Source organism: Olea europaea, chromosome 10 (genome assembly GCF_002742605.1).
Source record: "Olea europaea var. sylvestris chromosome 10, O_europaea_v1, whole genome shotgun sequence".
Classification (NCBI taxonomy): Eukaryota; Viridiplantae; Streptophyta; class Magnoliopsida; order Lamiales; family Oleaceae; genus Olea; species Olea europaea.
In genome coordinates this window covers 35,980,610-35,993,341 of record NC_036246.1, presented here as the reverse complement: position 1 = coordinate 35,993,341, position 12,732 = coordinate 35,980,610, and the positions used below count along the sequence as shown (strand labels likewise).

The window sequence follows — 12,732 nt, the reverse complement described above, 5'->3', positions numbered from 1 at the left end:
TATTAAAATTTTATAAAAAAAAAAAAAAAAAAAAAAAAAAAAAAAAAAAATTTTAGCGAATCAATTAGGGACTAAAGTTAGATGTAAATGCTATTGATTTTTATTGAGATTAAGTAATGCTTAGCGTCTCAAAAAGGATTTTTCACTAGTATAGCTACGTTGTTATATATATTATCAATGTAAATGTCTATTATCTTATGTGATATGACTTGAAAAAAAGAGGGGTGCATCGTATCGTTGTGAATGTAACTTTTATAGAGTACTTATAAGTATGAAAGTTTAAGAATGCGAGTAGAATTTTCTCTATATTTGAATGGCTTTTAGTGGACTTTTGCTCACACAACTTAATTCAACTCGGTTTAAACCTTCAAGGGAAGATATTTACTGTTTAATAAAACGTCAAGTGAGTATATTTCGAACATTATATATTAAAGGAAATAGATGCATGCATATTTGAAGAAAAAAGATGATAACTTGATTAAAGGTGGGTGACTAGGTCAGGTGTTGTCCCACTCCCTGCCTAATTACATGTGCACTGTAAATCACACCACATTAGATGACCAAATATGGGGCCTAAGGAGCTCCAACTACAAAGAAGCCTCATTTTAACTTTAAGTTTTGAGTATAAGCTTACCTTAGCCATCAATCATATATTTTTCCAAGTTCCAATAAATCATTGCACAATTATGGTCCATTGGTCATGAACCTACGTGCTCAAGACTATGTTTATCTGGAATTTTTGATGAATTTGCTTCTTCTAATTTGGTAAAGAATGATCGTCTTATTTTATATGTTTGTGCGTGTGTTTTTCCTTTTTGCCTAACTTAGAGAATTTAATCGTATTAACATAATAAAACTCAATCATTGTTTGATCATTAAAATACATAGAGATCGATTTTTTTTAATCAAATTGGTTTGTGAGGTAAGACATCGAAACTTAGTCCTTGTTTGAATATTATTTTTTCTCAAACTTAATTTCATCCATACATTTTATTAATAAAATATTTTGTACACAAATCTTTTTTTTTTTTTTAACTATAATCTCATAAAAATTACCATTACAAAACTCATTTTTACAAAGAAAAATGAGGCACGGAGGCTTATTTTCATTGAAAGAAATGTAAATATAAAGTTTTCCTTGTCCTCTTATGATAATTAATGCTATATGCGGATACAAGGATGATTCACAAATTATTGTGAAAGTATAGATTTGGCCAATTTATTTTAATTCAACGTCACTTTTTAGTTATTTTTAGATGGTTAATCAATCATGTCAAATTATCCTACGATTTTAATGCCACGATCAATTATATGAAAGCAATCAGAAACACAAAATATGTTAACGGAGAAAATCCAACTGGATAAAATTTTTGGGATCCAGCCAGTAACCTCCACTATAAACAATATAAATTTATAGTATGATCCAACCTCGAAAACTCATTAGTCTCACCAATCTAATTCATGCAATCTCTAAGACCTGTTGGAATGTGCTTTACTCACATCCGTCCCGATCTGTTATAATTATCTATCCCTTGTGTATCACCAATAATACTTTGTTATGGTACCCTTCTTGTACCACTTGTTCAACCTCCCTTAATTTTCAGCAATCTTTTAAAGTTCTTGAGAAAGTGTCTTTCTGTATATATATATATATATGAAGTGGGTGTTTTGAATTACGTAAATTTGATGTTTTCCTAAAATTGTAGTTGAATGATCTCAAGAATTAAAGGATTAGAGTATATATATAGTATAAGGTATTTAGGTAGCATGAGCCGAATAAAAACTCTTTAAAAATACGAACTAAGGTTTTATGCGTAACACCGTCGCTCGAACACCAGGCTAACAACAAGCGAGTGACCGGTGTGTCGTTTGAGTGAGAGTTGCCCGACAAGATTTCTGTTTTTTCCACACGAGCATAGATAGGTGATATGCTAGCGTAAATTCGACGACTCTTTCCTCCTTGTTTCAACTTTGAACCCTAAGATACCTAGCTCATCTATACAACATTTCAATTGACTCATTGACTTTTACAACTTTTTTATTAGTCATTTTATCTAAAGAATTGCTAATACTATTAAATCTTTTTTTTTTTTTTTGATAACCCAGGTGTCCCAGCTTAGCCGGACTAAATCCTGGACCTCTAGCCCCCGGCCCCTCAGTGACTAGTGGAGGTAAATCGCAGGTTGTGCCCTTATTGGTTCCCAGGTTCCCACATGGCTTTTACTCCTTCCCCAAAGGGACCTCCTCCATGGTTATTACATCACCAAGCTGCTCCAACCCTTCCTCTGGTTATTACATCACTTGGCTGCTCCAACCAGGAATCGAACTCCCCACACTTGGTTCCAGATCCCCCCAATATGATTGTTCCGCCAACTTGGATGTGCCCTGGGGGGCACTAATACTATTAAATCTTGACATATTGGAAGAAGAACAAGTATATTACTGATACGAGTATTTTGTTTATTATTGAAATCCTAAGTAATATAGGATTTCTCCTAACACAAAGCACTATTGGAGAAAAATAAGTGATATATATGTAGATCATCAATTAACATAACAAAATAAAAATTGTATAGACATAAGAAGAGATTTAAAAGCAAGATTTAGAAAATCACGTCAAAAACGGTATCCTAAAATCATGTGATCTTCCCTTCTTATGGATATTTTCGACATTACATGATTTCAACTTTCAATATAAAACTTTTACAGTTCTTAATCGATTCTCCTTTTATAGATACGATCACATGAAGAAAAAGAACAAACTTATTATTGAGTTATTTTAAGAATATAGTATAAAATATATAGAATGTTTTCAAATATCCCAAATAATGAAGTGTCTTTCCCTCTTATAGTATAAAAGTTCAACTCCGACATTCACGAATTTTAAATTATTTAATTAATGTATCTAATTTTTATTAAACATGAAATTTAAAAACAAAAACTGAAAACTAAAGTTTTTTACTTTCGAAGTTTAAAATTTATTGTCCTATGCTACATCAAGTGCCAAAAAAAAAAAAAAAATTATAATAATTTTTATCATGTTAAGAGGAGAATACTACACAGTACCCAATAATAATAATAATAATAATAATAATAAAATTATCATATTCATATATAAGTGAAGAATAGTACACCACTGGTTCCCAGCTAACTTTGAGTAAGAAGCTGATCTTTAACTTTTGCTATTATTGCAAAATTCGTCATTAATGATAAATGGTATAAATTTAAGTTAAATGAATATTTAACACTTTGAAAATGTCACGCTTCAAATTAAGAACTGCTTGTAGTTGGGACCAATTTAATTTTTTCCCCCTAAATATTGAGAACTAACTTGCTATTAAAATAATTCGTAAACTAATTATAAATTTTCCTATATAATCGTTTAGGATCCCTGCTTCTGTTCTTGCGAAAGAGTTTCATATTCTAACAAGACAAAATACTTTCAAAAAACAATCCAAATATTTACGAAATAATTTTTTAATCTCAAAAATAATCTTTAACTTCTCAAAAGTTTTCTCATACGATTGTGAATAAAACTTTTTGTATCAACCCATATGCTAGTATGGCAGCACTTTAAGAAAAAGTAAACATTTGGACCTCACAAATCAGCTGTTATTTCTGAATTTTGATTTTTGTGTACCAAAAATCAATTTTTGATGAAGCCATAACGGCTTTTAGGTACCAATTCTTATCAAAAGTGACTTTAGAAATTCAAAAGCGGTGAAGACGGGGATTGGGTTGCTATGAGAAGGAAAGCATCTATCCACAAATTTTTTTTTTATTTGCCTTTTTTTATATTGTGTTAAATTGTTTTATATAAATGCTTGTAAATTTGGTTAAGCTTGAAACTTTATTTATAAGCAATGTTTTAAAAAGTTGATCAAAGTTTCAATTAGGTGAAAGCAACAATACAAATCTTTCATTTCAAAAATGAATTGACAAAAACCAGTAAAATTGTTCTGAATTTCTGATGAATAGACTGATACTCGAACTCTTTTAACGAGTTGCAATTTATGTTTTTAAATATGTAATCAGATTGTTTTAGATCAGTTTCCGGTTACTCTAATCAAATCAGCATGATTCTTATAGCATTTCTTACAAGTGATAAGTAAATTTTAAAATAAGTAATATGTTATTATAAAAAAAATGACAGTTAACAAGTTATTTATTTTGATAATAAAGTAAGAATTCTTTTTTAAAAAAGGTACAATTTTCACTTATGAAGAAAAATTGAATTAGTCAAACATTTCATTTGCCTCTTTTTCCCCGTAATTGGGCTCGGGTTGAGCCCATATTTTGACGAGGAACATTGTTTTAGCTTATTGATGGGCCCATTAACCCAAGTCTACTTATGTTCTAGTCCATATACCAAATTCAGACCAAGGCCCAAGCTCGTGCCTTGGATAAAAGAATGAATTAGAATATACTAATCTTCCAATAACAGAGTAGGAAAGGAATACTTCTAACTTTTCCATACAATTAATTAGTGCCTCTCTTCACCATAGCACGTATTCCTCGTATGCATTTTTTTCTCTATATATGCAATTATGGTCCCTTCAGCAGCAAAAAGGATCAAGAAAACATGGCATTTCATAAAAATTTTCAGTCAGCATTTTTGCTTTTACATCTTTTCATAATAGGTAATACTACATTGTCATAGTCATTTATTTTTCCTCAATTCCGATAGGTGAGGCAGGCTGGGGTTGGGGGGGAGTGTTGTCCGAGCCAGATGAGACGATCGAGGGGCAGTGGGAAGGGGATATGTTTTGGTTCTTTGCACAGTTTTCTTGTAGTATCGTCGTTTAAAAGTTTAAGTTGTGACGATAATTTATTTATATATCGAAATGTATAATTTTCATCGTTTTTCTCATGTAATGAACAGGAACAAAAGTTTCGGACTCTGCCCGAATATTCACTATAATCAACCATTGTAGAGAGACAATTTGGCCTGCCGTTTTTCCGGGTGAGTATTTTAATGGTGGTGGTTTTGCCTTAAGACCGGGCGAATCTCGTGTTTTCACAGCCCCGGTGAGTTGGTCTGGCCGAATATGGGCTCGAACAGGCTGCAATTTCGATAGGAGTGGTAATGGACCTTGTCAAACTGGCAGTTGTGGTAATTCTCTAAAATGTTCAGGCTCGGGAAAGCCCCCCGCGTCTCTAGCCGAATTCACCCTCGCCACATTGGACTTTTATGACGTCAGCCTCGTTGATGGGTTCAATTTGCCAATGAGTGTGACACCCCTTAATGGTAGAGGAAATTGTAGCGTTGCAGGGTGTGATGCAGATTTAAGGTCTACTTGCCCTAGAGAACTAGCTGTTAGAAGCAATGGTAGGACCGTGGCATGTCGAAGTGCATGTGATGTGTTCAATACCGACGAGTACTGCTGTCGGGGTATGCATGGGAACCCATCTACATGTCAACCTACATCTTACTCGAAAAAATTCAAGGAGGCGTGCCCTACATCTTATAGTTATGCATATGATGATCCAAGTAGCATTTTTACATGTACGGGAGCAGATTACGTCGTGGCCTTTTGCTTATCAAGGTAATGTCAAATCTTTAGAAGATTACTCGATTTGTAGTGATATTATTCTCTAAAAGATGTTTCTTTTTGTCGTGATGATTGCAGGAGGAAACCCGTGTGCACATATCATAACCATAATTTGATTTGTAGTGATTCAACTGGATTGCAACCATCAATGGAGAAGTGGTGGACGATGATTCTTGGTTCGGCTATTACGATTACTTTGTGGACAATTTCTTAATTACTAGTAGCATTAAATTTTCCCTTATTGCTATGTTTGAGCTAACACCATACGTCTGGATTCCTTTCTCTTGAAATGGTAAATAATCTCAATTCGTTGTATATATGATTCGAATACCTTTTTATACAAGTTCTTTGATCATTCCATACAGAATTCTAGTAGTTGGTTATTCTTCATTTGTTCATGAACGAGTCCCTTCCACATTACAAAAAATCACCACAACTTAAAAAAAGAAAAAGAGCAATTGAAAGTAATATAAATCAAGAATTCGTTGGGGAATTTTGGAATAGGCTTCTCAATTGAAAATTTCTACTATTTTAATAACTCGTAATGTGATCTTGGATGATTTAAAATATATTAAAACTTATTAATTAACATTCATTTACTCCGACAACAATTAAGATTCTTCTAAATATTTTATACAAGGTAAATCTTTATCATTTTCCTTTGGCTAGGAATGAAGAATGTTTAGATACTGATTACTACGAAGATTTAACCATTGATTATGAAGGAACGAAAAATTCGCAAAAAATTAGAAAAACAAAATGTTGAAATGTTAATATTAACTAGGGAAAAAGTATGTCTAATTATTAGATGGAGTTAATGATTTTAATTTTGACATGCTTGTGGATCAAAATTTAACCTTGTACATGATTGTTGCAATTCGTAAGAAGAAGTCATGTTAGTTCTCAAACAATAGTTTTTGGAACTTAAATTGGGCTCTCTCTCGAGAACTGATAACTACGACTCATTTTGGTTGGAAAATGTAGAATCATTTCTATGGATGACAACGGGGCAGCTTTTTGCCCCATTTGCTATCCCGTTTATTTATTTATTTACATTTTCAAAATTTCGAGTTTTGCTATTATTAGGGAATAAAATACAAATTGAAAATGAGTTTTTAACGGGTGAATTGTTTAGAAATAAAATTATTTTTTATTTTTTTCTCTTTACGGGGTGGGGTACACATCCCACCCCCGCCAACCTGTCGAGTTGAGATGGGGTAAGTTTTTTTGCCATTACTAATAATTTCCAAAATATAAAAGAACAAGAAGCAAAACGTACAACTTTAGATGAGGATTATTGATAATTTAATAGAGACATGGACATATTAGATCATTAAGGTCTGATTACGTAAAAAAATACACGATTTCGTATCAACTTGCTACTGCAGCAGTAGGTCAGGGATCCATGTTGCAATTTTCTTTCAGTCGCGCTCCGCGTACTTATGACGCAGTTGTTACTCCTTAAGCTTTAAAACGTTAAACGCCACTTTTTTTGTTGTTGTTAATTTTTAAGAAAAAAGAAAAGAAATTTCGAAAAGAAGAAACCGAAGAGAAAATGGCTACCGATGGCGCCGGCGGCGGAAAGGTGTCTTTCAAGGTCACTCTCACTTCCGATCCCAAACTTCCGTTTAAAGTGTTAGTTACTCCTAAATTACCCTTTCATTTTTTTTTCACAGTTTATGTAAAATTAATTTTCGTTTCATAAAGAAAAATCTTTCATTTTTCAATGCAGATTTAGCGTTCCTGAGGCTGCTCCATTTACTGCAGTTCTCAAATTTGCTGCCGAGGAATTCAAAGTTCCTCCTCAAACCAGCGCTATTATCACCAACGGTATCTTTGCTCATGCGATTTGTACACACACACACACATAATTCATAGTTCCTTTTTCTTGAATTTTCTGATTGGATTTCGAAATTGAATCTCTTTTGGGGGTAGGGAGGATTTTGCTGATCCAACATATGTTAATTTTGTGGAGATGCTGCTTTTTGCTGTTTAATTATTTTTGGCATTTTTTTTTTTTTGGTTGAATTATTTGCAGATGGTGTGGGAATTAATCCTCAACAAAGTGCAGGTACTTCAGAAATTACATTTATCATTTAAGTTTGTTGATATTCAGTTTTATTCTTTAAGATCAAGATGCAGCATTAGATTGACTAGAGATTTGATAGCTTTTTTGGCTAATGATGAGATATTACCATTGACGTTTATTTCATTTTCCCTATAGCTTGCTTATAGTTATTATTCATGTGCAATTTGGTTACGTGACATTGTATAAAACTGGACCAGAGTTTTTTGTTTTTCCGTCCTCAATACTCCCCAATGTTGTCTATCCATCTTACTGAATATGCCATAATTGTATAATGTATTGTTTAAGTACTTTTCCTTTCTTTCTATGAGTTTGATTTAGCTTTGGCAAGTGTGCTTGTACGGAGGCTTATAAACTTTACTTCTTCTTTCTCGTTTTATTTTTCTATAAGAATTACTAAAGGTAAAAATGTGATATGTTTTGTTTTTATAGTGGGAGAAATAGGGTGGGATAATAAATTAACAGCTAGATATGGCAACTTTGGAAGGGAGTTAATTTTGCTCTATATTCTCCACTGCCTATCTGATTCTCTTTTCCCCTCTTAGATCCCCCTTCTCTATGATGGAAAGTTGGCTCCTTTTTCTTCTACTTATTGGCTTTTTTAGTTTGTAGCTCCCCAAAAAGAGGAATTAGCAAATTTTCCTCTTGAATAGAAAGAAAATTTCTAGAAAAAGGAATTACATAATAAATGTAAAAATGGGGTATGAGTTAAGGCAATACTAAGGCCCTATTTGTTCCCCCCCCCCCCCCCCCCCCCCCCAACAAAGAAAAAAAAGACCCTAAGTTTTAGGCTTCCAAGTCTGAGCTTCCCTCTTTCTTCACTCTTCACTCTTCGTCCTTCTCTTTCCTTTTTGTGTTTTCTCTTACGACTCTATCTAGTTACTTCGCCACTGAACAGCACCACAACTGGCATCTCACCACTGTGGCCATATCTTTCCCTTGTCTGCTCCACTGCCTCATTTTCTGTGCTTATTTGTTTTCAGATTTAAGTATTACACTATGCATTATATGAACTAACTATAATTCACATTTACGCGTTAAGATAATTGTGTTATCATTATTTTCAACTCAATAAACTTGCCAATGTTTCAAGAAAGTGAATTCATTTGCTCTATAATTAAAATTCGTGGCCAAATGTTGTATGTGTGCCTCATATATTTGTTTCTGACATGGTGAAAAGAGAGTTAGATGAGTGCCCAAATGTTGTAAACTCGTCCTGTTGTGTGAACACTATTTCGGTTCTTTTGATCTTACCATTTCTTTTAACTTCTGTGTTAGATCTTTTTTGACCGTTTTCTGTTTCTCCGTGATATATACACATAATTTTGTTAGCTCTTGACACATTTTTGTGAATGTTAATTTTTGTGTTAAGTTCTAATGTTAGACTGGTACTTTACATAAATCTAAATTCGTATTAGAAATATATTTCAAAAAATGTGTTGTTATTGGACTTCAGTTGGCAATTTAATTGTTTAAATTCTAACTCCTTATCTAATATAAATCAATGGATCTTTCAGGTAATGTCTTTCTCAAACATGGCTCGGAATTGCGCTTGATTCCTCGTGACAGGGTTGGTGCTCATTTGATGTCATCTTAAAGCTCAAATTGAAGATGGTTTATGTTATCTTAAGATTAAATTTCACCTATCTATCTATATATATCTATCCTTATTCCGTTTACACAATTCTTGAATGTTACTTTCTCAACTAGTTGTTGGGTTGTTAAATATTCAGATTGTTTAATCCTAAACTGAAATGAATGATTGTTGGACTTTGATTTCACAGAAAACAATAAGAGCGTTTGAGAAGTTATAGACAGGATTTATTGTTGTGCACTTTTAAAGTGAATGAAATACCTCGTGCCACTGTCTCCTGATTGTATCATTTATGGAAGTGGTTTGTAGGGTGTTTCGAATAATAAATAACTTTTCGGAGAAGCGAGTTTTCTTTCGTATTTTAAGATTCCTTGGCCACGTTTTACAGTATCCAAAGACTTTATAGAAGTTTGGTGGCTGCTACTGCTAAATTAGGTCACTGGAATTGTTGCTTATGCTTCGTGATTATGAAACGTTGTGCTTAAATAGTATATATAGGTACATAGTTATTTATTGATTAAAGTTGAAAATAAGTTACTTATTTGAACTGCAGACATAATTTTTGTTTTTCACTTGATATATATATATATATATATATATATATATATATATATATATATTTCACTTGATATATATATATATATGAACTGCAAATATATGCAGCTACTTGTGTATCTTCTGGTGAAGAATAAGCTGGGAAAAAAATTTCACATGTATGTTCTATTATCCTGACCGTGATCCCACCGGACAGTACTGAGGCCGCCTCGTTATGATCAACACGTCGCCATCAATTAGTATAGCCATGTGGTCCAGGTCACCAATGACCCGGGCCAGAGGCATAGTATACGCGTTGTGGGTTAGGAACATTTCCAACAAGCACTCATCGTTATTGCAGAATGAATTGGATTCTAAATTCGAAACTCTTGAAGGTTTTGTACTAAAATTTTAGAAGCTTCCAAGAAAATTTACGCAAAACTGGTGGCCTAATTTTCAAAAACTTTGATCAGAAATGGCATGTCTTCGTGGATTTTGTTGCAAACTTCAACTAAGAATAACTTAATTGTGGGTTTTAGGAAAAACGTGAGATTGTAAAATAGACTAAAATGAGACAAAATAATTTAGAAAATTAATGGAAGAAGATATTTTTCTTTAGAGTAATGCTATGTAGCGCCATTGAGGTTGCAATTCTAATCTAAGTGGTGCTAATGTGATTTTAATTGATAGGTTGCAATCCCAGTGTAGTTAAAAAGCATTACTCTTTCTTTACCAACCGAAGCCTTCACCAGCAAGGCTTCAATAATGGTAAATTGTACATTTTTCAATAAATGGAACGAGAAAAAGAGGGGTGATAATAGGCCTCCCTTACTAAAAACTCCTTTAAATGGTTTTTGTCTATTTACTACCCTAAAACATTATCGACTGAAACGCTTCTATTATCAATTATACTTTCAGTCAAGTCTTGAGCCTTCCTCTATCTCTAGCTTCAACATATTTTTGTTGATTTTTAAGTTTTCTGAGGAAGAGGATGAATTTAGGTGCCTTCCGCTGACCACCATTCACAATATTATCAATTATGGATTTTTTGATGGAAAATTCCATGGGTGAGCTCTTGAGATTGAAATTTCTGTTGCTGAAGGAGTATCAAATAAAATAAATTTTTTATTTAACATGATCTTGTGAAGTGCAAATAAATGACATCTCAAAAGTCAACATTAATTTTTTTCTAATCAAACATAAATTTCGTTTGTCGCTTAATTTAATTTTAAGTCAGGAAATGCAATTATTTTAAAGGGGTCAAGAACTAGTAGACGTTGAACCATACTGTTAAAAAATATTAATATATTTATTGATAATTAATAGCCCAAGTTCTATAATCACAATCCACAATAGTGAACCTCCGTTAAAAGCTAAAGAAAAATGGAGTGTAAAAGGTTACAAATAACTATTATTTCCGCCAATAACCTCCCAAAAGTTCATGATTCTGGTAGTATGAAAATTTATGCTAAGGTTTCAGCCGCCGGAAAATATGAAACCGAGAGGCTCACTCCAGTGGACAACGCCAGGGAGAACAACCTGCAGTGGAACTACAAAATTACATTCATATTGACGGAGGCAGTGGCGCAACAAGGCAACGTTGACCTCAATTTTAAGCTGTACTTTGTGTTGGGAATTTACTTATATATGTACAACGGAAAATTAAAATTATTTCTATTCTCAATGGATCCATTTGTGTTTAGATAGAAATCGTGATAAAGATTGTACCTTTGAAAAATTTTGCAAACACTTTGATTTTCTTTTCGTTCCAACAATCATGATTCGCCACCCATAGCTGTCCAATTGTCCAGCCTCCAATGTTGATTCACACAGAGAATAAGATTGCAGCTACCAGGGTTTTCTCATCTTGTGCTAGCAAGAATAATTATGAGAAAAAAATCATATGGATTGAAAACCCTAATCTTGTATTTATATAAGCCCAAACGAACCTGACCCAGCCCGGTCCAATATAATATTTAATTAATCTATTTAATTAAATTCGATCAAATTAATTAATTCAGGCCTATAAATAACAAATCCAATTGATTAATTTATCCAACGATTGTTAAATTAATTAATTAACAAATTTGCAATCTTCCAATTTTCTTTTGTGTGCGACCCATCAGGTTCCCGATCACGATGCCTAACGACGTGAAATATTATTATGATCTAATCAAATTTGATAAATTAAAACACCCTTTTAATTTATCATCAATTCACACTCGCCGTCCCAAATTGACATTTAGCAATGTGTCAGGACAATACATGTGACGGGAAATGTCACGTGGTATGACAAAATCAAACTCGTTCGTTTACCGTGAAACTATAATCCATTCGTCAATATGATCCGATCAATTACAAGATATAGAAGTGTGTCAATTTCGATTAACGATCATATTTTTCACTCCATTATTAAGTCAATATAAGTCGAAAACTCCTTTTCGACTTGTGAGTACACCTTGGCCAAGGATTTCATCATTGACTTAATTGAATGAAACGCAGATCATAATCTCCTACTATCTAAAAGTGACGAATCCTTTATTGGTTAATCACGACCTTCATACGATTCTTGTCGTACTCGAACGATGTCGTATTAGCGGCCATTTGCAGAGCAACGTCCAACAACGCCAAAGTATGATTGTCCTCATATAAGGTACCATGACGACCTCAAGTCAAATAATCAATTTCACTATCGAACGTTAGAGATTAACTGCTGACACTCAGATAGTTATCCATGTGGAATCTCTCGACGGGTCTCCAATGTTTTGTTCTATAACAAAACATCCACATTTTCATATAAGTGTCACCACACTTTACCTTGTGAGATCAGCTACTCACTTCACAAGTAAAAAAATGCGACACGTGATGGTCTATTCGTAATAACAATATCTGTATCTCGTTATTACTTACGACTACGGACAATTTAAGATTTAATCAGATGTAATTTGTATCTCACAATCACAACT

At 33.1% G+C, this 12,732-nt stretch overlaps 2 protein-coding genes across 2 annotated transcripts; both read left to right on the top strand.

Annotated features, from left to right (window-relative positions):
• Nucleotides 1-4,535: 4,535 nt before the first annotated feature.
• On the top strand, nt 4,536-5,867 carry LOC111402027 (pathogenesis-related protein 5-like). The gene is made up of 3 exons (XM_023030057.1): nt 4,536-4,640; nt 4,883-5,546; nt 5,631-5,867. Exons 1-3 carry the CDS (start codon nt 4,583-4,585, stop codon nt 5,764-5,766), a joined length of 858 nt encoding a protein of 285 aa, XP_022885825.1. The 5' UTR covers nt 4,536-4,582; the 3' UTR covers nt 5,767-5,867.
• A 1,172-nt stretch (nt 5,868-7,039) lies between these two features.
• Nucleotides 7,040-9,507, top strand: LOC111402028 (ubiquitin-fold modifier 1). The gene is made up of 4 exons (XM_023030058.1): nt 7,040-7,187; nt 7,285-7,382; nt 7,591-7,623; nt 9,156-9,507. The coding sequence occupies exons 1-4, from the start codon at nt 7,108-7,110 to the stop codon at nt 9,233-9,235; spliced, it is 291 nt and encodes a 96-aa protein (XP_022885826.1). The 5' UTR covers nt 7,040-7,107; the 3' UTR covers nt 9,236-9,507.
• Nucleotides 9,508-12,732: the final 3,225 nt, after the last annotated feature.